The following is a 27,511-nucleotide window of genomic DNA, read 5'->3' on the forward strand; positions in this document are numbered from 1 at the left end:
AGGTCTCATCTCTCCATCCTCTCCTCCAGGTCTCATCCCTCCATCCTCTCAGCCATGGCGGACGCGGCGGAGACCTCCATGAAGGTGGTGTGCCGCTTCCGGCCGCTCAACAGCTCGGAGGTGGCGCGAGGGGACGAATACGTCCCGAAGTTCCGGGGGGAGGACTGCGTCCTGATGACGGTGAGTCCGAGACACCTGGAGCGGGTGTCCCCCGTGTCCCCCGTGTCCCCCGTGTCCCCCGGCCGGGAGCCCGAGACGCTGCTGGAGCGGCGAGAACGCGCGTTCTGAAGCCGCTGAAGCCGCGCGCAACGCTGCGCCACGGTGCCGAGCCGCGCGCAACAGTGCGCCACGGTGCCGAGCCGCGCGCAACGGTTCATAGTTGCGCGCCACGGTTCTGAGCCACGCGACACGGTGCGCCACAGTTCATAGTCGCGCGCAACGCTGCGCCACGGTGCCGAGCCGCGCTTTTACGCACAGATTAGCGATCGATCAGTCGTGATGAAGGTGTTTCAGTGGGATGTTTGATAGAAACGTGTGCAGATTCTCCGCAGACACACCAGACAGACACTGACGTCTTTCCTCGCTCAGCTCTGAAGGTTTCATGTCACTGCGATGAGAAGTTTGATGAAAAGACGAGGGTCGAACTCCAGGACTCAAGGTCAGGTCCAGGATGAGGGACCGGGTTCTTCCTGGTTCCTCCTCTCGGTGTTTTCGGCTTGAAACGATAAAAAAAGAACGATCTGCTGATCCCCCGAGGCTCCGAGGCGCTCAAAGCTTCCTTTCATCACTTTGATCCCGTTTTGGGTTTCAGACCAACTGGAAATCATCTGAGCAGAAACCAGAACAACTTTTTGAAAGAAACAGTTTCCATCGTTAAATGAAGTGTTTTGAAACGGTGTGAAGGTTCTAGAAGGTTCTCTCTTCCTGGTGTTATTTGTTTATTGATTGACTTATTGATTTATTCCTTTTTTTTCATGTGTTTTATTTATTTATGTATTTTTTTTACAAAATTTGTATACATTTTTTTCATTTTCATTTTTTTATGTATTTTTATTATTTTTTTTATGTCTTAATTTCTAAATGTTTTATTAATGAATGAATGAAGGAGCCTTTGTTCAGTCAGGAGAACCACACTGAGGGGAACATCTCTCCTCAGGGGAAGCCCTACTACTTCAACCGGGTCTTCCAGTCCAACACCACCCAGGTGCAGTTCTACAACGACGTGGCTCAGAAGATCGTCAGAGGTGAGATCAGCTGGAGAACATGGAGAACATGGGGAACATGGAGAACATGGGGAACATGAGGAACAGGGAGAACATGAGGAACATGGGGAACAGGGAGAACATGGGGAACAGGGAGATCATGAGGAACAGGGAGGACATGGAGATCATGGAGATCATGGGGAACATGAGGAACAGGGAGAACATGAGGAACATCAAGAACATGAGGAACAGGGAGAACATGGGGAACATGAGGAACAGGGAGAACATGAGGAACATGAGGAACATGGGGAACATGAGGAACAGGGAGAACATGGGGAACATGGAGAACATGGGGAACAGGGAGAACATGGGGAACATGAGGAACATGGAGAACATGGGGAACATGAGGAACATGGGGAACATGGAGAACATGGGGAACATGAGGAACATGGAGAACATGGGGAACATGAGGAACATGGGGAACATGAGGAACATGAGGAACATGGGGAACATGAGGAACATGGGGAACATGAGGAACATGGAGAACATGGGGCCTCAGGTCCTGTGGTTCTATTCTAAAGAACTGAGCCGACGTAGACGACCACAAAGAGCTTCAATATTTCTTGGCATGACGCTAATCTTGCGTTAGCATCAGCTGCTATTTCACTAAGCTCCTGTTTACCGTAGGAACGGTGCTTCGTCAACCGTGGAGCCGCACAAATACATGATGCGAAAAGTTGTTTTATTTTGAAGTAACCTCATAGAACCCACATTAGCATTCGCCTATAGCCTGCTTCAGTGTTAGCTAACCCGTCTGCATGCGTGTCCCTGAGTCTTCCGGACGTCGCTTCATCACAGTCAAATTTACACTTTAGAGCATCTTCCTGCCCCAGACTTCTTAGCTGGAGACAGTCGCACAGTGCTAACGGCTAAGCTAACGTCCCAGCATAGACTGAGCTTCCTGTCGACGTGAGGCTCTGTCCCGATGTGTCCAGATGTCCTGGACGGCTACAACGGGACCATCTTCACCTACGGCCAGACGTCCTCGGGAAAGACGCACACGATGGAGGTAAGCGTTGCCTCCTGGTCTGTGAAGCTCGCCTTGCCGCACCGTGCCACGCCACGCCGCGCCGCACTGATCTCACGCTGCGTTTCCTCCCGCAGGGGAAGCTCCACGACCCCGACATGATGGGCATCATCCCGCGCATCGTCCAGGACATCTTCAACTACATCTACTCCATGGACGAGAACTCCGAGTTCCACATCAAGGTAGGTGAACACGCGGTGAACACGCGGTGAACACGCGGTGGACACACGGTGAACACACGGTGAACACGTAGTGAACACACGGTGAACACGCGGTGATCACGCGGTGAACACGCGGTGAACACGCGGTGAACACGCGGTGAACACGCGGTGAACACGCAGTGAACACGCGGTGAACACATAGTGAACACGCGGTTAACAAGTGGTGAACACGTGGTGAACACGTGGTGAACACACGGTGAACACGCGGTGAACACGCGGTGAACACGCGGTGAACACGCAGTGAACACGCGGTGAACACATAGTGAACACATAGTGAACACGCGGTTAACAAGTGGTGAACACGCGGTTAACAAGTGGTAAACACGTAGTGAACACGCGGTGAACACATAGTGAACACGCGGTTAACAAGTGGTGAACACGTAGTGAACACGCGGTGAACACATAGTGAACACGCGGTTAACAAGTGGTGAACACGTAGTGAACACGCAGTGAACACGCGGTGAACACATAGTGAACGTGCGGTTAACAAGCGGTGAACACGCGGTGAACACGCGGTGAACATGCAGTGAACACGCGGTGAACACACGGTGAACACGCGGTGAACACACGGTGAACACGCGGTGAACACGTAGTGAACACGCGGTGAACACGCGGTGAACACGCGGTGAACACGTAGTGAACACGCGGTGAACACACGGTGAACACGCGGTGAACACGTAGTGAACACGCGGTGAACACGCGGTGAACACGCAGTGAACACGCCAGCACTCAGAAGACTCACGACTCGCTTCTGCTTCGCAGGTCTCTTATTTTGAAATCTACCTGGAGAAGATCAAAGACCTGTTGGACGGTATGAACAGACACCAGGTTCCTATCAGAACGGACTGCAGGAGGAGTTCTGATTTGCTTTTCGTCCCGTAGTGTCGAAGACGAACCTGTCGGTGCACGAGGACAAGAACCGGGTTCCGTACGTCAAGGTGAGAACCGTCGCAGGAAGTCGGCGGTTTGTCGGCGAGTCGACGCGTGAAGAATCGGCCGGAACTGATGGAACAGTTCTCACACAGACTGACACAGGCCCTCTTTGTGTGTGTGTGTGTGTGTGTGTGTGTGTGTGTGTGTGTGTGTGTGTGTGTGTGTGTGTGTGTGTGTGTGTGTGTGTGTGTGTGTGTGTGTGTGTGTGTGTGTGTGTGTGTGTGTGTCCTCAGGGGTGTACCGAGCGCTTCGTGTGCAGTCCCGAGGAGGTCATGGACGCCATCGACGAGGGCAAAAACAACAGACACGTGGCGTTCACCAGTGAGTCGTCACACTGAGCTCCTCACATGTCCTCGGCCTCGCCGGGCGCCTGACTGCCACCGCCGCAGATCGAGGCGAAAAACAAGGAACCGACAAGCAACCGGAGGGGGAAAATCAAAAATCATGTTTGATTTGAGGCTAGCTGTTCACTAGCTAGCCCCAGGGGAGTAGCATCGTTAGCATTAGCTTGTATCCAGGTAGAAGAAGAATCTGATTCCTTCTGGGATCCTGGAAACTTCCTTTATGTTACGTAACTTCTGCTTCCAACGTTCTTGTTGAAGTTAGCCGCGTCGCTAAACGCCTCGCGTCAGTCGGCAGCGTCTGGAGATGCTGACTCAGCGGTCCTGGCCCGGGGGCTCCCGGCAGGTTCCAGAGGTTCAGAAGCTGTGGTCTCTGTTGCAGACATGAACGAGCACAGCTCCCGGAGCCACAGCATCTTCCTCATCAACATCAAGCAGGAGAACAGCAAGACGGAGCAGAAGCTCAGCGGGAAGCTTTACCTCGTCGACCTGGCCGGCAGCGAGAAGGTGCCGCTTCCTCCTGCCGCTCACACCGCAACAAGACAGACGACAGACACGACAGACAGACGACAAACATGACAGACGACAAACAGGACAGACGACAAACATGACAGACGACAAACATGACAGACGACAAACACGACAGACAGACGACAAACACGACAGACAGACGACAAACACGACAGACAGACGACAAACATGACAGACGACAAACAGGACAGTCGACAAACATGACAGACGACAAACACGACAGACGACAAACACGACAATCAGACGACAAACACGACAGACGACAAACACAACAGACGACAAACACGACAATCAGACGACAAACACGACAGACGACAAACACAACAGACGACAAACATGACAGTCAGACGACAAACACGACAGACGACAAACACGACAGTCAGACGACAAACACGACAATCGGACGACCAACAACACAACAAAACAAGCTGTCGTGAGGCAGTAACACCAGCGAAGGCCTGAGACGCAGAACCAGGGACCCCTATGAGAAACAAGACTAAACTCAGAACGTCCTCCGGGGACGAGACGATCTGATGTCGTTCCTCCACCGTCCGTCTCCAGGTGGGGAAGACGGGCGCCGAGGGGACGGTGCTGGACGAGGCCAAGATGATCAACAAGTCTCTGTCGGCGCTGGGGAACGTCATCTCAGCCCTGGCCGAGTCCTCGGTGAGAGACTCCTTGTCCTCCAGACCTATGTCCCCTACAGAGACTCCATGTCCTCCAGACCTGTGTCCCCTACAGAGACTCCATGTCCTCCAGACCTGTGTCCCCTACAGAGACTCCATGTCCTCCAGACCTGTGTCCCCTACAGAGACTCCATGTCCTCCAGACCTATGTCCCCTACAGAGACTCCTTGTCCTTCAGACCTATGTCCCCTACAGAGTCCACGTCCTCCAGACCTATGTCACCTACAGAGACAGTGACAGAGACTCCTTGTCCTCCAGGGCTATGTCCCCTACAGGGACAGTAAGATGACCAGGATCCTGCAGGACTCTCTGGGGGGAAACTGTCGCACCACCATGGTGATCTGCTGCTCGCCGTCGGCCTTCAACGACGCCGAGACCAGGTCCACCCTGCTGTTTGGACAGCGGTACACACACACACACACACACACACACACACACACACACACACACTCCTTTCTCTTATGGGTCCAGCAGAAGGTACCAAGAAGTTTTAGGGAGGGTCTGTTCGTAGACCTTCACGGTCTGGACCCACCAGAGGAACCCGACTTCTGTCCACCGTTAAAGACACGTCGTTGTTGTTGTTGTTGTTGTTGTTGTTTGCGTCTGGCAGGGCGCAGAGCGTGAAGAACACGGTGACGCTGAACGTGGAGCTGACGGCGGAGCAGTGGAAGAAGAAGTGGGAGAAGGAGAAGGAGAAGAACAAGACGCTGAAGAACACGGTGACGGTTCTGGAGGCGGAGCTGAACCGCTGGAGGAACGGTGAGCAGAACCACCCGGACGGTTCTGGCCGGGTCCTGAGAAGCTCTGGGTCACGGCCGGACTCCCCGAACCGTCTCTCTCTCTCTGCCGCCCCCCGCAGGAGAGCAGGTGCCGGTGGAGGAGCAGGTGGACAAGGAGACGGCCAAAGCGGAGGTTCAGGCCCTGGAGGCCACGCCCAGCGACAAGCCGGCGCCCAAACCGGAGCCGAGCAGCCGGCCGGGCGTCGCCCTGGCCGAGGTGGACAAGGAGAAGTACGGCGAGGAGATGACCAAGCTCTACAAGGAGCTGGACGACAAGGTGACCGGCCCGCGTGTCCAGCTGTCCCGCGTGTCCAGCTGTCCAGCTGTCCAGCGTCTTCTTGGACATGTCGTCTTAAAACAGATTGAATAAGTACTTTTGAGTCAATATCAGAATAACTTACTGTTAAAAATTCAAGAACAAAATGCAAATATTTTGACATTTTAATGTTTATTAGTCGCTTGATTGTCAAATATTTTCCTACAGAGACAGAGACTCCATGTCCTCCAGACCTATGTCCCCTACAGAGACAGTGACAGAGGCTCCATGTCCTCCAGACCTGTGTCCCCTGACATGTCGTCTTCAAAACAGATTGAATAAATACTTTTGAGTCAATATCATAAAAACGTACTGTTAAAAATTCAAAGACATAATTTTTCCGAGAGCAAAATACAAATATTTTGACATTTTAATGTTTATTAGTCGCTTGATTGTCAAATATTTTCTTTTATTGAAGATCCTCTGCAGCTTTTTCTCTAAATGATGGTTCTTTAAAGCAATTTGGATTTATCCCGTTTAAAATGTCCAGTATTGAGACATGATTAGATAATAATCAATAGGTTTCATGAAAGGAGGATTTATCAAAACCCTGGAAGTTCCCATGTGCGTCATGTGACCTGCGGCCAGCAGGGGGCAGCAGAATCCTCACTGTCGCTTCTCCTCTTCCTCCAGGATGAAGAGATCAACCAGCAGTCTCAGATGGTGGAGCAGCTCAAGCAGCAGATGTTGGACCAGGAGGAGGTGAAGCTGTGACCTTTGACCTTTGACCCCTAACCCTAAACCCCCCCCCCCCCACATCAGGCCCTTGAACTCCCCCCCCCCCCTCCCCCCCCCTGCAGCTCCTGGGCTCGTCCCGCCGGGACCACGACACCCTGCAGAAGGAGCTGAAGCGGCTGCTGGCGGAGAACGAGGCGTCGAAGGAGGAGGTGAAGGAGGTGCTGCAGGCGCTGGAGGAGCTGGCCGTCAACTACGACCAGAAGAGCCACGAGGTGGAGGAGAAGACCATGCAGTTCGAGGCCCTGAGCGAGGAGCTCAACGAGAAGTCGGTGAGCAGGAAGTGCGGGTCGGCGAGGTCGCCGTGGCGGCGAGGTCGGCGAGGTCGGCGAGGTCGCCGTGGCAGCGAGGTCGCCGTGGCGGCGAGGTGGTCACCTGGTCTCGTTCTGTGGTCCTCCAGAGCTCGCTGGCCTCCATCGACTCGGAGCTGCAGAAGCTGAAGGAGATGACGAACCACCAGAAGAAGAGGGTCACCGAGATGATGTCATCGCTGCTCAAGGACCTGGCCGAGATCGGGATCGCCGTGGGGAGCAAGGACGTCAAGGTAACGGCTCCTGTTTCAAAATAAGAGCCCCGGTCAGAAGAAGCAGCAGCGGCACGGATAGATAGATAGATAGATAGATAGATAGATGATAGATAGATGATAGATAGATGATAGATAGATAGATAGATGATAGATAGATAGATAGATAGATAGATAGATGATAGATGATAGATGATAGATAGATAGATGATAGATAGATAGATAGATAGATAGATAGATAGATAGATGATAGATGATAGATGATAGATAGATAGATGATAGATGATAGATAGATAGATAGATAGATAGATGATAGATAGATAGATAGATAGATGATAGATGATAGATGATAGATAGATAGATGATAGATGATAGATAGATAGATAGATAGATAGATAATTACTTTATTCATCCCCGAAGGGAAATTGTCTTGTTGCCGGAATCTGGTACATACGAATATTATAAAATACAATAGAATAGAAATAAAAGTAAAATATAAAAATATCTGGGTATAAGACATAAAGTAAAACAGAACGGAACACGGGCACTTAGAAATAAGACGAGATCAAAGCAAGATAAATAAATAGTAAGGTGCAGTGGCAGAGCCATTAGAAGTAGGCATTATATAATAATAATACAGATAATAACAATGTGTAATAGTGTATAATACTCGTGTATAGTACTACTAATAGTGGTAGCAATGATATAACAATATATATATCAGTAATAATAATAGCCCCCCCCCTGCAGCAGGAGAGCAGCGGGCTGATGGACGAGGAGTTCACCATGGCCAGACTCTACATCAGCAAGATGAAGTCGGAGGTGAAGACGCTGGTGAAGCGCAGCCGGGGTCTGGAGAGCTCGCAGGCGGAGAACGGCCAGAAGCTGGAGGACGCCCGGCGCGAGCTGACCGCCGGCCAGCTGCGCATCTCCCAGGTAACCGCCGTCGCCATGGAGACGGACGTGGCGTTAGCAACCAGCCCCAGTCCCGTGAAGAAATGGGACGGCGGCTCCGCGGCAGCAGATTTCACCCTCGAGTCCCAAAACGCTTTTATATTCTACATTTATATATTATTTGTTTACCTGTTCACTCATTGTTTGTGGAAGTCACTTTTGACTTTTTGTTGACGTTTGACGTTTTAGATGTACAATTTGTATCTATCTATCTATCTATCTATCTATCTATCATCTATCCATCTATCCATCCATCTCTCCATCTATCCATCTATCATCTATCATCTATCATCTATCATCTATCCATCTATCATCTATCTATCATCTATCTATCTATCATCTATCATCTATCATCTATCTATCTATCTATCTATCTATCTATCTATCTCTTGACCGACCGACCTACCTCCCTACCCAACTACCTACCTACCTCCCGAACCACCTACCTCCCTACCCAACTACCTACCTACCTACCTCCCTCCCTCCCTACCCAACTACCTCCCTCCCTCCCTACCCAACTACCTACCTACCCACCCACCCACAACCACCTACCTACCTACCTCCCTCCCTCCCTACCCAACTACCTCCCTCCCTCCCTACCCAACTACCTACCTACCCACCCACCCACAACCACCTACCTACCTACCTCCCTACCTCCCTACCTCCCTACCTCCCTACCTATCTAAAACATACCTGGTGGTTCAGTTCGAGGTGAAGGTGAAGTCTCTGACGGAGAGCGTGCAGAACGGCGAGCAGAAGAAGCGTCAGCTGGAGGAGCTGGTGGACTCGCTGAACGAGGAGATCGTCAGGCTCCAGGCTCAAGGTGGGCGCCGGGGAACCGTCCAATCAGGAAGGACTTCCTGCAACGTATTTGTTGCCGGCGTGACGGAGCGAGGCGTCTTACCTCGGCGTTTTTCCTCCCGACAGACAAAGTGAACACCATGGAGAAGGAGAACGAGATCCAGTCCGCCAATGAAGTCAAGGTACTGATTCTTGATCTCTGCTACGTCAAGTACAAGAATTCCCTCGGAGCAGGTAGAGGAGGACAGGAAAGGACACAGTAACAGGAGGACGCCAGAGGAGCACGGTGTCGAGGTGGGGTGGAGGTGAAAACGGGGCGTTGCGGTGTCGTTTGGTGAGCGACTGTCGGTTCTGGTTCGGTTCCCCAGGAGGCCGTGGAGAAACGGATCCTGTCCCACCGGGAAGCTCACCTCAAGCAGATCAGCAGCCTGAGGGACGAGGTGGACAACAAGGACAAGGTCCTCACCGAGCTGCAGGAGTAAGTGACTGAGTGGCAACCCCCCCGGTCCTGGTCCCGACCCCCCCCCCCCCCTGGTCCTCGTCCTGACCCCCTGGTCCTGTGTCCTCCAGCCTGAACCAGACCATCACCCTGGAGCAGGAGACTCTGCGACTGGAGCACGAGAAGCTGAAGGCCGCCGACCAGGAGAAGAGCCGCCAGCTGCAGGAGCTCACGTAAAGCCCCCGCCCTCGGCCACAGCAGGTGTGATGTCACTTCCTGTTCCGACTAACCCTGTCCTCTCGCTGCAGGGCCCTGCAGGACCGGCGGGAACAGGCCAGGCAGGACCTGAAGGGCCTGGAGGAGACTGTGGTCAGTACCGACACTATCTCCTCCCACAGTACAGCTCGGATCACATTCGCTGCCTGAATCCGGTTCCACTGGCGATTCCACTTTCCGGCCACTGAGGTACTTTAGAATCCTGTTTTCTGTTCCTCCCTTCAGGCCCGCGAGCTGCAGACGCTCCACAACCTGAGGAGGCTCTTCGTCCAGGACTTGTCCACCAGAGTCAAGAAGGTAAAACTTGTTCCGTAGGTCCTGCAGCTCCGTCCGGTCAGAGGTTCATCTGGAATCCAGACTTCCAGAATGTGGGGAGAGCGTCTGCCATAAGTAGACCATGTGGTCGTTGGTACTTCTGCTTTTCTTGCCTCGAGTTCACGTTTCCTCCGTGTGTCCAGAATGCTCAGCTGGATTCAGAGGAGACCGACGGCAGCGCCGCCCAGAAACGAAAGATCAACTTCCTGGAGAGCAACCTGGAGGAGCTGACCAAAGTCCACAAGCAGGTGGAGCCTTGCCGCTGCCGAGGAAGTATCCCTACCCTCACTCTGGAGGTTTCCTCACTCTTGGTTCACCTTCAGCTCGTACGGGACAACGCCGACCTTCGCTGCGAGATCCCCAAACTGGAGAAGCGTCTCCGAGCCACGGCCGAGCGGGTCAAACCCCTGGAGGCCGCCCTGAAGGAGGCCAAGGAGAACGCCGCCCGCGACCGCAAGCGCTACCAGCAGGAGATGGAGCGCATCAAGGACGCCGCCATCAAGCCCAAGAACATGGGCAGGAGGGGCTCGGCCCAGATCGGTGGGAGAACACGCACGTCGTACACCTGAACCACGTCGTACACCTGAACCACGTCATACACCTGAACCACGTCGTACACCTGAACCACGTCATACACCTGAACCACATCGTACACCTGAACCACGTCGTACACCTGAACCACGTCGTACACCTGAACCACGTCATACACCTGAACCACGTCATACACCTGAACCACATCGTACACCTGAACCACATCGTACACCTGAACCACGTCATACACCTGAACCACGTCGTACACCTGAACCACGTCGTACACCTCAATCAAGTCGTACACCTGAACCACGTCTTAAACCTGAACCACGTCATACACCTGAACCACGTCATACACCTGAACCACGTCATACACCTGAACCACATCGTACACCTGAACCACGTCGTACACCTGAACCACGTCATACACCTGAACCACGTCGTACACCTCAATCAAGTCGTACACCTGAACCACGTCTTAAACCTGAACCACGTCGTACACCTGAACCACGTCATACACCTGAACCACGTCATACACCTGAACCACATCGTACACCTGAACCACGTCTTAAACCTGAACCACGTTGTACACCTGAACCACGTCGTACACCTCAATCAAGTCGTACACCTGAACCACGTCGTACACCTCAATCAAGTCGTACACCTGAACCACGTCGTACACCTGAACCACGTCGTACACCTGAACCACGTCGTACACCTGAACGAGTTCGTGCACCTGAACCACACATTTCGGTAGAAACTCACACACATCGTGGCAAATTAGAAAAACCCCTCAGAACATATCTTCTTCCTCTGCTTTTAATTGTCTTTTCCCTGAATTCATTCCACGACCACACCCACATTCCTAAACTTCCTAAACTCATGCTGACCAATCAGGTGTTGCCAACGTCTTGTGGGTTTGATCAATTTTGGTCGCGGCTGGAGAACGCTCCCTCCAACTGGCTCCACGTCTCCTTGACCACTTACACGAAGAACCTTTGAGCCAGAAGTCGCTTAGCTTAGCTTAGCTTAGCTTAGCTGAGTGTAGCTGCTAATGGAAGTGTGTAATGTTGTGTGTGTGTGTGTGTGTACTCAGTCAAGCCCATCCGGCCCGGCCAGCTCCCTGGCGCCCCCATCAGCCTGGGCGTCAACCGTTCCAACCTCATCCATAACAACCAGCATTGACCAGGCAAGAGACGAAGACGGTTTCTGTTTCACACCATCGGCTTCGTATCTGACTTCAGCTTCTGTGTTTCTCATTCAAGTTCGACTTCCCGGGATCTGCTGAACGACGCCAAAGAGCAGGACGTCTGTGAACACCGTCACTACAGCCCTGCCGCCCCCTGCTGGTAGCACCATGTACTGCGACTGAAACCGACCGAACCACAGATTTCTCCGGAAGCTTCTGATCAAACGGTCGGATTGGTTTTGATCCTCGGAGCCAAAAGACGTGAAGAATTTACATTTTCCCTTCTTTTATTGAAAAGCATTAGCCTGTTAGCTCGTAGCTAAGTCGTTTACTTTCATTTTTAATTAGAATAAACCTGCTGAAACCGCTTTCAACATGTTGACTTGGTTCAGGAGGTGTCGTCTCCTGAACACAGAAAAACAATCAATCTGGAAAAAAATGTTTTGAAATCTGCACAAAAATGTAAAAAAAAATTATTATTCAAAAAATCTGCCGAGAAAGTCAACAAATCATTTTTAATTGTTTTCATGGGCTTATATATTTTAATACTTTTACTTGTTTCTTTCTGTATGAATTATTTAATTATGTAATAATTGAGTCTGAGCGCTTCCAGCAGTATTTAATGATTTGGAACCAATTAAACTTCCCCTGAATGTTTAATTCATGTTTTTCGCCTCTTCTTCTTCTTTTAAGTTAGAAAACAGACAAACAGCTCCCACTAGTGGCCCAACATGAAAACTGCATTGTTATCAGCGTTTCATGTTCAGTCGTCATTGATGACGTGACAGTTCCTCACTCACACCAGCAGGGGGCGCCCCCATTGTTTGTTTGTTTGTTTAAATCTCCTGCTTTCATTCTGGGACTCATTCAGACCTGAAGCTCTGGAGCTCGTCTGGATCCGAATCAGTCATGAGGAGGAGCAGGAGGAGGTGGAGGAGCAGGAGGAGGAGGAGGAGGAAGAGGAGGAGCAGGAGGAGGAGGAGGTGGAGGAGGAGGAGGAAGAGGAGGAGGGGGGGGGGGGTGTAGAGATATTCCAGCATTAAAGAAGTCCTGCCAATCAACACAGGCTCATTTCCTCCTTATGGCTCATCAACAACAGATTTTCTGAGATTATTATTCTTATTATTAATATTATTATTATTATCATCATCATCATCATCATTATTATCATCATTATCATCATTATTATTATTATTATCATCATTTTCATTATCATCATCATTATTATGATTATGATTATTATGATTATTATTATTATTATTCCAGGGTCAGACTGAAGGAGACCCATCAGGGGTCTGCCGACCTCATGTTGCTCAGCCAGGTGTGTGTGTGTGTGTGTGTGTGTGTGTGTGTGTGTGTGTGTGTGTGTGTGTGTGTGTGTGTGTGTGTGTGTGTGTGTGTGTAAAGTGCATCAAGCCAGGCGGAAACACGAGGCATCGACCTGCACTTCACAATAAAATCACCAACGTTGCAGAAAATCCACTGATTTCTCATCCTGTGCGTTTATTTAACTTTCCACATTGTTTGATTGAGCAAACAGGAGAATCTCTGTTCTATTAGTGAACATGTGCAACAACCGGAAGGCACTAACGACCAAAACTACTTTTAATTCATTCATTATCATCCCTAATGATTAGGCATGTACAGATATGAAGAAAAAAGGCCAATACTGTTCACATATATTCAAGCATGCTGGTCTTATTTACCAACAACAATATATATCATATATTAAAGAAAGCTTCTCTCATATTCAGCTTTTGCAGAAACTGAAAAATTGTGAATTTGAACATTATTTTTGATTTATTTTGAATATTCCTAATGTAATATGTATTATTTAATTTGAGTCTATTCTTATTCTTATTTTTATTCTTTTTTATTCTTATTCTTATTCTTATTCTTATTCTTGTTCTTATTCTTGTTCTTGTTCTTGTTCTTATTCTTATTTTTTCTTATTCTTATTCTTATTCTTATGTAATATTCTTAGAAAATATTGAAAAGACGTTGGTTTCCCTTATCAAAAAAATAATTTGCATTAAGAATAAGAATAAGGGAAACCAACGTCTTTTCAATATTTTATTGTGAAAGCGCTGAGCGGAAGTGTCGTGTGACCGCACACTTTGCGGTGCGGCGCGCTGCGGTCAGAGGCAGAGGGAAGGCGGGGTGCAGCCGGAGCTCAGCCCCGCTGACTGGAGCTCTGCGGCGGACACTGAGCGGACAGACCCGGGAGAAGCGGCTCTGCCTGCCCGTGTGGAGGAGCCCCGGAGCCGGCCGCAGCCCGGAGCGGAGCCCCGCCAGAGCCCCGCAGCCCCGGAGCGGAGCGGTGCAGCCCCGGAGCCCCGGAGCCCCGGAGCCCCGGAGCCCCGCAGCGGAGCGTGTCTCGGAGGTAAGGCCGGTGTGCGGCTCACTCCGTGGGGGCTCGGTGAGCACGCTGCAGCAGGGGGGTGGGGGGGGCACCTGAGGTGTGGAATATCACCCCGGAGAGGCAACTAATCGCCCCACGTGAGGCAGCACCTTGTGGATCTGCCCCGGCTGAGGGGGTAACTGGGGGCGGCTCTGCCCGCTGCCCCCCTCGCCCCGCTCGGCCCGCGCCCCTGGGACTCCTCGCTGGTGTCTCTTTGTTATGGATGGATTAAAGTGCCCCCTTTGTGCTGGTCCCTGCGGGCTGTGCGGGGCTTTAGGAAGGGAACCCCCCCACCCACCACCACTATCTGAACCCCGAATCCCCCCCCCCATGCCCCCCCCTCTCTCCTGCCCCCCCCTCCATCCACACTTGTTGGTGTGGACGCTGCTCTGGAGCTCGGGGACAAAGGCAGTCCAGCTTGGGGGTGGAGGGGGGCTGGTCCATCCATCCTGGGTGGGGTTCGTCCATCCTGGGGGGGGGGGGGGGCTTTCCTGCAGATGCAGACAGATGTGACCTCCCTGATGCAGGATCCGCCCCCCCCCCCCCCCACCTGCTCCTTGTAGAATCCTGTTTCTCTGGAGGACTGACCTCAAACCACTGCTGGTTCTTGACGCTGTGGGAAGAAACTGAATTGTTTCCGTCCGAGTCTCAGATAGAGAGACTTGACTGGTTCTGGATCTGGTTCTGGTTCTGGTTCTGGTTGAGGTTCTGGATCAGGTGCAGATGTTGTGATCAGCAGTTGAGCTGCAGGATCCAGACCAGACGGTCGTTGCTCAACATCATTTTGTAACTTGTAACTGCAGAGCAACAGGTTTCCCAGCGTTTTCCGTTCTGACTCTCACCTGTGAGACTCTCGCCTGTGAGACTCTCACCTGTGAGACGTGCAACAGGAAGCGTTTATCAGGCTGCAGACTCGTTTTGTATGTATAATACCAGCTCTTTTGCCGTTGCCGTGGAAACAGACAATTTTCAGAACGTTGCCGTGTAAATGTGAGTTTTCTGAAGTGAAACAGGAAAAACAAGGTGTTCGTTCTTCATCTCCGATGGTCTCAGAGCCGTCGGTCCGTCGTGGCCCCGCCCACTTTCACCAGCAGACAAAAGGGGGAGGAGCCACCGTGATTTATTACGGCTTTCCTTTGTGATGTACAAGTTGAACTTTGACAGTCCCCCCCCCCCCCCCCCCCCCTGAAAGGATGAACTTTATTAACCCCACACCGAGGACAGAGGGATGCCAGGTAGACTTATGGGAGTAGAACTTGGACCGTTCACCCCCAGCGGGGACGGCGGGTTGGGAAACCGCTGAGATCTGATGACTTGGCACTTTTCATTAGAACTTAGTCTGAAAAACGGAACGTTTCCTCTTCTTGGACCGACGTCGGATCTGTTCTACTTCAACGGTCCCGATATAAGTCACGCTTATCTCACTGAAGCTAACAGGCACACACACACACACCCACACACACACACACACACACACACACACACACCCTTGACCGAGTACCGAGGACGAAGCCGCTTCAGATTTCCAAACAGCGAACGTCTGACGAGGTCGCGATGGTCGGAGTCCTGCTCACGGTGTCGTTGGGTTCTGAAGAGTTTCAGGCTCACACACCAGCCATGCTACATGCTACATGCTAATCCTGATCAAAGTGACTGATCCCCTCATCACCAGTGGCTCGGTCTACATTAGCATAGCGCAGAGCGGAGAGACACTACCGTAGACTACTATACTAGAGCTACTGTAGTAGGAGGTTTTCAGTAATGCATATCATTAATTTGTGGCGTATAGACAAGGCTTCATGGCATTTCGTAAGTACTTGTATCGGTACTCGGTGTCGGTAGTAACTGAACGTAGCGTCGGTGCTTCCCCGGGCTAAATTCTCCTCTTGTTTCCGTGGCGATCGTTAGCAGAACGTTGTCATTGGGCCACAGATTCTCTTTTTCCCGTGAAGTTTCTGTTTGTATTTAACAAACTTCTGAATATGCTGTATACACACATACACACACACACACACACACACATACACACACACACACACACACACACACACACACACGGTGCTGGTAAGATGCGGGAGTGTAGAACCAGATCAAATAGAACCTATATTAGCGTCTCTCCGGGTCTCGCTCCGGCCAGACGAGTCCCAGCCGTAAATCTATTCTGGGTTTGAAGCCGTCAGTCTGTATGGCGCTTTACGTAAGGACGGGCCTCTCTCTCTCTCTCTCTCTCTCTCTCTCTCTCCCTCTCTCTCTCTCTGTCTCTCTCTGTCTCTGTCTCTGTCTCTGTCTCTGTCTGTCTCTTTCTCTTTCTCTTTGTCTCTGTCTGTCTCTCTCTCTCTGCCTCTCTCTCTGTCTCTTTCTCTCTCTCTCCCTCTGTCTCTCTCTTTGTCTTTCTCTGTCTCTCTCTCGCTCTGTTTCTCTCTCTCACTCTGTCTCTCTCTCTCTCTCTCTCTCTCTCACTCTGTCTCTCTCTTTGTCTTTCTCTGTCTCTCTCTCTCTTTCTCTTGCTCTCTCTCTCTCTCTCTCTGCCTCTGCCTCTCTCTCTGTCTCTTTCTCTCTCTCGCTCTGTCTCTCTCTCTCCCTCTCTCTCTCTCTCTGTCTCTGTCTCTTTCTCTTTCTCTTTCTCTTTCTCTTTCTCTTTCTCTTTGTCTCTGTCTGTCTCTCTCTCTCTGCCTCTCTCTCTCTCTCACTCTGTCTCTCTCTTTGTCTTTCTCTGTCTCTCTCTCTCTCTGTCTCTTTCTCTTGCTCTCTCTCTCTCTCTCTCTCTCTGCCTCTCTCTCTGTCTCTTTCTCTCTCTCGCTCTGTTTCTCTCTCTCACTCTGTCTCTCTCTCTCTCTCTCTCTCTCTCTCTCACTCTGTCTCTCTCTTTGTCTTTCTCTGTCTCTCTCTCTCTCTCTCTTTCTCTTGCTCTCTCTCTCTCTCTCTCTCTCTTTCTCTTGCTCTCTCTCTCTCTCTCTCTCTCTCTCTCTGCCTCTGCCTCTCTCTCTGTCTCTTTCTCTCTCTCGCTCTGTCTCTCTCTCTCCCTCTCTCTCTCTCTCTCTCTCTCTCTCTCTCTCTCTCTCTCTCCCTCTCTCTCTCTCTCTCTCTCTCTCTCTCTCTCTCTCTCTCATTTAGCAGCATGTTCTCACGCCTCACTAAAAGCACCTGCTTTTACCGCCTCCACTTTCAGGATGTCATGTCGGTGGCGGCTGCTATTTCAGGAAACAAGGAGGAGAATCTGATATGGGGGGGGGGGGAACCACCACGACACCCCCCCCCCCCCTCCCCCTCCATTCCTCAAGGATTTATTTAAGTTGAGCGACGGAGGGATAGTCTGTAACACGTGGATCATCCTAAAACAAACCCAGCAGGCATGGCGTGGACCCAGCTGTTACGTGACTGACCCCCCCCTCCCCACCCCCCTCTACTGAAAGCGTCAATGTGTGTTGACACTGAAACTGCAGAGCATTAGAGGCCATGGCCGCCCCCTGCAGCAGGAAGTGTTGGCGGTCAGGTGACCCCGCCGGGTGTCTTGGTGGTGGATCGCTTCCCGGAGCAGCGGGTGTCGTCTGTCTGGTGGGGGTTTGTGACGGCCGGTGGGGGGGGGGGGGGGCCCGCCGCGACTCAGGGTGTGGTAATGAGACGAGGTACGGCAACGGGAGGAGGTTCTCATCGGGAGGAGTCCTCAGACGGTTCTTTAGCTGGGATTTAGGGGGGGGGGTCTGTCGGACTGATATCCGGTACTGGTACCTGGTATATACTGGCTGATCAGGGTGGGGGTTCCGGGTTCAGGCTGCGGTTCAGGGTTCAGGGTTCCCGGTTCAGGGTGGCGGTTCAGGGTTCAGGGTTCAGGGTTCAGGGTGGGGGTTCCAGGGTTCAGGGTGGGGGTTCCCGGTTCAGGGTGGCGGTTCAGGGTTCAGGGTGGCGGTTCAGGGTTCAGGGTGGGGGTTCCAGGGTTCAGGGTGGGGGTTCCCGGTTCAGGGTGGCGGTTCAGGGTTCAGGGTGGGGGTTCCGGGTTCCGGGTTCCGGGTTCAGGGTGGGGGTTCCGGGTTCCGGGTTCAGGGTGGGGGTTCCAGGTTCAGGGTTCAGGGTTCAGGGTCAGGGTTCAGGGTTCAGGGTTCAGGGTCCAGGGTTCAGGGTCCAGGGTTCAGGAGGCACATGATCCACCAGTCGGTGACGTCCGTCTTCAGGAAACCTTGTCCGTTGTGTGTTGCAGCGCCCCCCGTCAGACATGAGGAGTCCCGCCGGTCCGGCTCGCTGAGCTGCCGAGGTCCAACGCTTGCTGGGGGCGACCATGGCCGACCGGGAGGGGCCGCCCGTCACCCCGGGCCAGGTCTACGTCGAGGTGGAGTACGACTACGAGTACAAGGCCAAGGACAAGACGGTGAGGATCCGGCAGGGCGAGTCCTACCTGCTGGTGAAGAAGACCAACGAGGACTGGTGGCAGGTGAGGAAGGACGAGGGCGCCAAGGCCTTCTACGTCCCGGCGCAGTACGTGAGGGAGGTGCGCCGGGCGCTGCTGCCCCCCCAGAAGCCGGCCCTGAGGGCCAAGCCCACCGTGCTGGACATCTGCCGGGCGTCCGACGAGAACCTGAACCGGCCGCAGCCCGAGATGACCAGCTTCGGGCGCCCGTCGCCCTCCTCCACGCCGTCGCCGTCCTCCGACCGCGTCACGCCCCCGGCGCCGTCCAAGGACGCCAACCACAACCTGGGGAGCCCCCGCCACTGCAGGCTGGTGGCGGAGCTGGTGCTGCTGCACAACAACAACAACCAGCACCACGCCAACAACTCCACGCTGCCGCGCACACGCGCCGACTCGCCGCCGCTCAAAGCGGGCGGCGACGGTCCCGACGGGGGCAAGGCGTCGCCGCAGGGCGAGGCGCCCGCCGACGCGCCCGACAAGCTACGCAACGACTCGGAGTCCGGAGACGAGCTGAGCAGCAGCTCCACGGAGCACATGCAGGTCAGTCCGCTTCACTTCCTGTCCGCTTGGCGGAGCGTGTTCGCCGCCGCCGCCGCCGCCGCTTTGTTGACCCGAGCGACGGGAAATGTTTAATTCTGGAAGTAGAAACAAAGCTGCTTCCTCTCTGGGTTCAACAACTAAAAAGATCAACGAGATCGTTTGGATTGTCGTCGTTTATGATGCCAAACTTGTTTTGTCTGCGTCATTTTATTTTGAAGCGTAATACAACAACCAAGAGCAAAATGAACGACGTCTCCTCACGTGACCTCACCTCACGTGACCTCACCTCCATAAGGTCGGAGGTGGAATTCCATCATTTACCTAAAAATGAGAATCCTACGTGTTGGAACGGTTTCCATGACGATGCTTTTATTTAACCACTTGTTCATGATTGTGTGTCAGAGAAAATGAAAACACCGTATGGGCAGAGCGTCTAGTTAATGTACTGAGTACTTAGCATGCTGGGCCACTAGTTGGTGCCGGTGGTGGTTATTTTGTACGTAGAGCTACACTCGGTAGAGCGCAGACGTTTGCCGACGCCACTTTTTGTGGTGGAGCCGAGTTAGCATCACTTAGCAGTTGGCTCATATCGATGCTAACTAGCTTGTCAGGTAGCTTCCTCACTGTGAAACACTGAGCAGGGAGCGTCTCCGTGGCAACAGACGATGATCCCCTTTGATCTCTTCCACCGGGAGCCTCTCATCCGCTTTGTATGGGACTTTTTAGGGATTTATTTGGAAACGGTAATTTGTTAATGTTGTAAAATCGAATGACTTGGTCCTTGGATGATGACAAATCATCCCTGAAGATTTAACACAATTCCAGTTAATAGTTTTTGGCGAAAAAAAGTTTTCACCTGTTCACACAAAGTCAAAAAGTTGCATTTTCAGTGGCTGTTTTCGTGTCGACAAACCTCAGAATGTAGTGAAAGTTTCACGTTTTGAATTGGTCGTTGTGTAAACGGGGGGTCTGAGCCACCGCTGACCCTGACCGGACGTTTTCGGCGGGGTGGGGGGGGGGGGTTATCCCGGTAGGCTGAGCTGGTTTTAAGGTTCCCGGTGCTCGCCTGGCTTCTTTGTTCCATGGCGACGGCATCCTCCTCCTCCTCCTCCTCCTCCTCCTCCTCCTCCAAACAAAGAGAGACTGGCTTGAATAGAAAAGTAGGTCATCTCTGCCGAGGATCAGTCTGCAGCCCCCCAGTCGGCTGCCGGGGGGGGGGGGGGGGGGTCGTGAGTGAAGCGTGCCTGGCGTAGGCACCGACGTTCTGCACATCCAGGACCTGCCATGTTCCTCCTCAAACCACCGACTCCTGGAATTAATTCCACACCTGTCAAACCGAATTCTCCTTGAGCCTCCGTCCCACTGCAGGTCATCCTGGAGGGACGTAAGGAGGCAAGGCGCCACCCAGAGCGCAGTCCCTCTACAAAGAGTGGTACAATGTAGGGTCGTGAACGACGCAGCGACGTGACGTCATTACAACAATAATGGATGAAGAAGGTAGAATTGCGGCTGCAGGTCATGACGGCGGCTCAACTGGCGTCTGAAGCTGGGAGCTTCCTGTACCTTTCACAGTAAAAGCCCACAGTTCCAGGAGGTTCACTACAGACTTGTTGAGAGCGACGGAACATTCTAGTGAATCACACAACAACTACAGGACATTAAAGACACACCATCACACTCATGGTTCTAACAATCCAGATCTCCCACATTTATCTTCCATTTTAATAATGTGTAGCAATAAAGGAGCTGAGAGCTGCAATGCATTATGGGAGTTTCTGTTTGACGTGTTTTAAATGTAATTATTGGGGGTTATGTTTGGTTTGTAGTGTTTGTTGCTTAGTTCATGTAGTTTAGTTTATTAGTTGTAAGTCGTCAACCAGCAGTGAAGAAGGTTTTGTGTGTCGTGTCCTCCTGGCATGGTCTTCCTGTGGGACTGTCAAAATAAAAGTCACTCTTTGGGTGTTGAGTTCAGTGTGAAACGGGACCAAATGGCTCTTGGAGCACTAAAGCTTGTTGACCCCTGGTCTAGTCGTCGTATATGAAGGTGGACTCGGGTTCATGTCGCCAAAGAAGTTTGATGTTGAAACAGAAAGTCTTTTGAGTCGGGGACAAACCGATAGTGTCCAAGTGACCAGACCAGTATCGGTCCAACGCCGCACGGACCATTGGTACTGGTACCTGGAAAACGATCAGCCGGCGAGTATTACGTGACATCAGCAGAAGGTGTGCAAGAGTTAAAACGATAGTCGGTGCAATAACCATCGGCTTCATCGCCGGCGGAGACGAGGCGACGTCCTGCACAGGATTGTGTTACCCAACTCTGAATGAGACACGCGCCTTTTAATCCCGCCGTGGAATGTGAGGATTACTGGTAAACCCCCAGACTTTACATGTTGTGTAGCATGTAATGGGATCTGCGGCGCGGTCGGACCTCGAGGAGCCGCCGGCGAGCGACCGGGGGATCGACGTCGCCGGGACGCCGTGGCTCAGGCAGACATGAGGAGCGGCACGGCGCCGTCTTGTCATCGAGTCGCGGTCGGCTGCTCCGCCCACTCCGAGGGGCGGATGGATGGGCGGAGGAGTCGTCTGAGGGATTTGTCCTTTGAAGTGCCAGCTGGCCGCCGCCGCCTAATTGATTTGATTTCGATGTGCGGCCGCTGATTAACGCCTCCGTCGCTCGCCGCGCTCTCCACGGCTAATTTGCTTATCTGAGAGGCTGCAGACACAGCTGACCCCCCCCCCCCCCATTACCCCCCCCCCCCCCCCCCCCACCAATGCCAGCACGGATGCTAATTGGCACGTATGCTAATGCAGCATGTGTGGTTTCATTACAGAAATGAACGTGGCTCAACATGCTAACTACATTGTTTTCAGAACGTTGCCATGTAAACGTGAAACTTTCCTGAAACCTGTATCCGGAGCCGGGCCTGGACCTGGACCTGGACCTGGACCTGGACCTGGACCTGGACCTCCTCCTGGGGGAGGCTGGCTTCACGTTTATTCTCTTCTTTAAACAACGAGACCGGCCGTACGATTGAATCCATGCAAACATGGCGAGTTTCTCCCGGTTTTGTTTTTAAGACTTTGTCGATTCGCCCGTTTAGAGACTCTGGAGGAAAAACCCGACGGCGCCCGGTCGCCACGAGGGAACGTTCTCTGACTGGCGGCTCTGAAAGCAGACGGAGGTCGGGTCCAGAGAGGAACGACTGTTGCTTTCTCTCTGAGATGACGGGTGGAGGAAGGGTGGAGGGAAGGTGTGGCGTTTGGGGAGGCGTTGGCCTCCGTGTTCTCTGGTTCCGCCTCCCGTCTGATAGCAAAGACCTTGAGATGTGATTGTAATTCCCCGAGATCACGGCACGGATGAGTCGCTACCCTAAAATAAGGCGTCTCGCGTGTCGCCGCTCGGGAGACAATCTCCCAGGAGGCCGCCCGTCGCCACGGCGACACGACTTCACTCCTCCTCCGGAGGTTTGAAACACAGAAACAGCTGATTGAGGCTGGAATCCAAAACGTTGGCTTTGTGACGTGAGCAAGTGACCTCTGACCTCTGACCTCCTGGAACGAAAACTGTTATCAAAAAACCAGCTTCATTCCGTTCCACAACTCCGGTAATGAATCCAGATTTGCGGAACGATAATCCACACGTGTAATTGTGAGAACGTTTTACCTTTAAATGACATTTACTGAGGAAAAACTGACAAAGACGCGACTTGAGATTCAGTCGACGCTCGTCTGTCAGCGCTTCATTTCCAATATAGTTCAGAAATTGAAGTATAATAAAAATAAAGAATCTGTGAAGTTCATTGCTGCACAGCGTAGCATCTGATCTCCGAGCCACATAAACGGATTCCTGTTCCTTTGTTGAGGTTTTCCTTCGTGACGCCGCTCGTCCCTCCTGAAGGGTTTGACGTCGTCTCGCTGCTCTGAAGGCTCGTTATTGTCCCGTGACGGGACTCGTCTCCCACGTCGGGCAGAATGACGGCATTGTTCCCGTAATGGACAGTACCCTGGACAATGGGGACGCATTTTTCTACAACACTCGGTCCCGTGAAGCTCCAGAACCTGCCGATCACATGGTTCTCTAATGCCGAATGACAACGACTGAAGGAGGACGGGAGACGATGTTCTGGCGGGATGTGAAGAGGAGCCCAGGAGCTTAACTGCTCCAACACTGGCCACGCTACACGCTACATGCTGCATGCTACACGCTACATGCTGCATGCTACACGCTACATGCTACACGCTACACGCTAAAGAATTCCGGGGCGCGTTTGATGAGCATTCTGCAGAAATGAGCGTCCTCGGTACCGCGTGTAGCATCAGTTCGTCCTCGTCCTTCAACGTAGCGGTAGCGTGTCGGCGCGTCCCTGATTACTGCGTAAAGGTCGCGGGGTCGCGTGTCGGGACCCGGAGCTTTGAGCCCCGTCTTCCTCCAGACCGGCCTGGACAGGAGGCACGGCTTGTTTTCCACCGCATGCTTGACATTCCTGCTCCGGTGCCACACACACACACACACACACACACACACACACACACACACACACACACACACACACACACACACACACACACACACACAGTGAAGGTCTAAAGAGAACGGTCCAGTAATCTAATCGTCTAATATCGAGTTTGATGAAACGACAGTCGCCGACGTTCTTTCTTCTTTTCTTCCCTCTCTTCTATCAGTCGTTCACTTCTCCTCCATCCTGCTGTTGCACTCCGTCTCGGTGCCCCCCCCCCCCCCCAAAAAAAAAATACTTTGGAGAATACTTTATGCTTTCTCCTGGTTTGCTCTTCAGCAAAGGGGGATATTTCCAAAACTTAAAAAAAAAAATTCTTCCTCTATTTTTATTTATTTATTTAATGTTTTTTGGGGGAATCCTTTCGGATCGAAGCTGAACTCGTCTCGTTCTTTTTTTTTTTTTTTTGGGGAAAAGGAGCCGTTTTCAAAAAGTTGCGTCTTCAGTGGCTCTGAGCCGTCAAGAGTTTTCACTTGAAATCCAGTAAACGAGGCTCTAAGAACATTAAGAACGTTCTCTTACGATCGAGAGCAACACAGGAAGAAGGTTCGTTTGTCGTCCGTGACGACGACAAATTAATTTTTGTGATGAAATCCTGAACTGATGAAGGTTAACAAGTGTTCCTGAAGTGTTCTTTGATGAGAAAGACTTTATCTAGCTCTTGTTTATCTACCAAGTGTAGCTCTAGTTTTAAAAGTAGTTTTCATAATGGAATGGGGCCCTTACATAGTTCTCATGTCGTACAGTCCAGTAACACCGAGTACTACCCTTTAGCCACTTGCTGGTACTGAGTACAAGTACTCATTAAGTTTAATTTATACTCCCAACAACCTCTGAGTCGCTCATTAAAGTCTTCCTGCTGCGCAGTAATAAACAAACTCAACCCCCGGAGGAGCTCCTCACAGTAAACGTGTTTACTGCGCGAGTACACACATCCGAGAGGCGGGCAAGTCTAAATATTATCCCGGGGTTTTTATCCGGGGCTTAACTGGGATCAGTGGACCCGCCGTCATTTTTTAGCTCACAAATGAAATAATCCAATCATAGTTACTGTGAAACCTGCGGATCTGAGGGGGCTGTGCTGCGTTACGTAACGCTCAAATTTAAACCTCATGTTTTCTTGATTGTTTTTAACTTGATTGAAAGACTTAGTTTGTTGTTGTGATTGAATCCGTGTGATAAAAGTGTCGGACTCACAGGCTTCGGTTGTATTGTTCCATCGGACGTGGTTTTATCGGGCCTCTGGGTGTATTTCTTGGTCCCGTCAGTGTTTTTTGCTTCCCTTTAATGTATTTGTGGGTCACTTTACTTTACTTTACTTTACTTTACTTTACTTTACTTTACTTTAGTTTTTGGTTCCTTGATCTGTTGCCGTCGTCGGTCTGCTTCACGTCGCAGCCGTCATGTACTGTAATATTCTCTACTCCTGGGGTGCTCAATACGTCGATCGCGATCTACCAGTCGATCGCAAAGGTCGTAATAGTAGATCGTACGACATTAGAAAAAAAAAATAGACGCTGGTGTAATGAAACTGATTTACATTTCCGAATTACGAGTACGATCGAACGCAGCGTCAGATGACGGCTGAATGTTTCTGACCTTCAGGTCACCGCGCAAACGACGACGCTAAGTGTGGCGAAGCTAACAAGCTAGTCAAGCGAGTTACCGCTAATTTGAAGCCCCCCAAAAACGAGTGGGGGGCTGGACCAAGTGAGAAGACGAAGACGAGTCACTTTCACGAGGAATGGCAGGTGGACTTTTTTTTTACAATGTCATTTTCGAAGTGCGTTTGTCTCGTCTGCCAGTCGACCGTCAAAATACCAAAGATCAAAGTAACATCAAAGTAAACTCAGGTAATTACAAAAAATGTTCATAGTTAATTATGTCGTGTTGCACAATATTGGCTCGTACGGTTTTGCAAGGTCCATCATTATACATTGTACGTATAAAGAATCCTCATACTATTTTTTTAACATATATTAAATGTTATACCGATCTGACCGTACAGTCGTAATAAAATAAAAGAGAAAATTAAATAATAATTAAATGAGCGTCCGTACGGCGGGACGATGTGCTGAACCAGGGATGACTGTTCATCCAGAGCCAGGAAGCATCCAGAGCGGGGGGGGGGGGGTGTGTGTGTGTGTGTGTGTGTGTGTGTGTGTGTGTGTGTGTGTGTGTGTGTGTGTGTGTGTGTGTGTGTGTCCTTTGTTTTGCCTCTGCAGCGTCTCTGTTCAGCTGCTTGTGGAAAGTTCTGAGAACAAAAAAACACAGATTTGCTGGAAAGTCATTTCAGCAAAACAAACCTTGTTGGACCAGAAGTGACTTCAGTGACGAGAATTAATTCTGGTTCTGGGGAAAAGATTGTTTTTAAAACGACTATTTAAACCAGGGGCCTCAAACTCATTTCAGTTGAGGAGCCACATCAACCTGATCTGACCTCTGACCTCTGGAGGCCCAACAAGTCAAACATCACATATTAAACTGCAGATCTGGACAAATGTCAAAGTCTTTCAGCCGTAGCTAGCAGCGCTACACTTTGGTGGTGCTCGTGGTGAGATAGCCGCGTTATGCTGGCTATAAGCTAGCCACCGTTACCATTCATGTCAGCGTTGTATGCTATTTCTAGCTAACGTTAGCTAAACACGGCTGTTTAGCCACTAGGAACCAAACACAAACACAGTTAGCTAGCGCCACTGAAGTGCGCGGAGCTCAAACTTGCGTTGCTCAACTGAAATAGAATTAATTTATTAAACATTGGCGTTAGCGTTAGCGTTACTTGCTTCTGTTCTGTTTTTAGAATGGATTCGTCGACGCGTCGCTACAGGCTGTACGATTCAGCTTTAAGTGTAACTCCACTAAGCACAGCTAGTTACATTTATTAAACATTTTTATTCATACAAGTGTTTGCGAGTCAATATTTTGTCAGATTATAATAATTATTTATTTATTGTTGGTTGTATTTTTTTGGCTGAATTCTTTCTGATTTAGCCGTCTGCTGTTTGTTAGCCAGCTGCGCTAACGTAGCCGAACTCAACTCTCATCTTGTGTTTCACCAAAAAATGGCAGTTTTTACATGGCAACACCGCCCCCTAGTGGCCTCACGGAGGAACGAGCTCCGAGTCTCCGTTTACATCTGAAAACGCATTAAAAAAAATGTTTTTTCATTTTAGAAAAGTTTAATGTTTACGCCATTTAAAAAAAGATGTACGTCTCGTTTCCACGGCAACGGCAGAAACGCATGAAAACAGTGTAGTTAGCATTCCAGGCTGGAGTTGGCGCCGTTTGTAAAGTCAAATTTTTTTTTCCCCCACAACACAGTTTAATGCACATGTACAAAAATACTTCTGTACAAAGACTAGAAAAACCAACATGTATGTTTCTTTGCAGAGACGGTTTTCAGTGACTTTCAGCCCCAAAACGTTTGTTTTCCCAGCGGCGACACGTCGGGCGACACTGACACTCGTCTGTTTCTTCTGTTTCATTCCCCCGACGCGGCGCGGCGACAAAACCCCGCCTCGGAAACAGGTTTTATTTTTAATTGAGCTTTTCTCTTGTATACAAACCAGATCAGATCATAAACGAAGCTGTTCTGTAAACATGGTCTGGACCTGCTGACAGTCTGAGGCTGTTCTGGGGATTAAAGCTTCCGAGTGCCATAATCACCTGAGCCGTGTGAGAGGCTTCGCTGGGGGGGTGAACCCCCCCCCCATCACCCCCCCCCCTCCCCCCCAGGCTAAACACTTACTAGAATGCAATCTTCTTACATATCTGGATTAAGGGGTTGTG

General features: G+C 51.1%; 2 protein-coding genes across 5 annotated transcripts in view; both read left to right on the forward strand.

Moving 5' to 3' along the window:
• The first annotated feature begins 22 nt into the window (after positions 1-22).
• Positions 23-12,825, forward strand: LOC308143996 (kinesin-1 heavy chain-like). Of its 4 annotated transcripts, none has more exons than XR_013937040.1 (27): positions 23-180; positions 1,157-1,244; positions 2,198-2,271; positions 2,367-2,471; positions 3,273-3,321; positions 3,393-3,448; positions 3,677-3,764; positions 4,167-4,291; positions 4,877-4,981; positions 5,260-5,405; positions 5,612-5,760; positions 5,861-6,057; positions 6,730-6,798; positions 6,897-7,103; positions 7,232-7,375; positions 8,105-8,290; positions 9,014-9,131; positions 9,236-9,291; positions 9,478-9,587; positions 9,680-9,781; positions 9,857-9,917; positions 10,050-10,121; positions 10,283-10,387; positions 10,463-10,679; positions 11,767-11,859; positions 11,936-12,086; positions 12,731-12,825. XR_013937040.1 is itself a non-coding variant. In XM_080514969.1 (26 exons), exons 1-25 carry the CDS (start codon positions 55-57, stop codon positions 11,853-11,855), a joined length of 2,844 nt encoding a protein of 947 aa, XP_080371095.1. In that variant the 5' UTR covers positions 23-54; the 3' UTR covers positions 11,856-11,859; positions 11,936-12,519. The 4 variants fall into 4 exon arrangements, 2 of the variants coding, with proteins under 2 accessions (XP_080371095.1, XP_080371096.1); XR_013937041.1 differs by having other exon boundaries at positions 11,936-12,120; positions 12,731-12,789; XM_080514969.1 differs by lacking the exon at positions 12,731-12,825 and having other exon boundaries at positions 11,936-12,519.
• A 1,196-nt stretch (positions 12,826-14,021) lies between these two features.
• Positions 14,022-27,511, forward strand: part of LOC308143918 (rho GTPase-activating protein 12-like) — a 26,331-nt gene continuing 12,841 nt past the window's right edge. The window contains 2 exon segments of the mRNA XM_080514861.1: positions 14,022-14,242; positions 18,456-19,202. Of these exon segments, the coding sequence (XP_080370987.1) occupies positions 18,534-19,202 (669 nt within the window). The 5' untranslated portion in view covers positions 14,022-14,242; positions 18,456-18,533.

Source organism: Blennius ocellaris (assembly GCF_963422515.1).
Source record: "Blennius ocellaris genome assembly, chromosome: 19".
Taxonomy (NCBI): Eukaryota; Metazoa; Chordata; class Actinopteri; order Blenniiformes; family Blenniidae; genus Blennius; species Blennius ocellaris.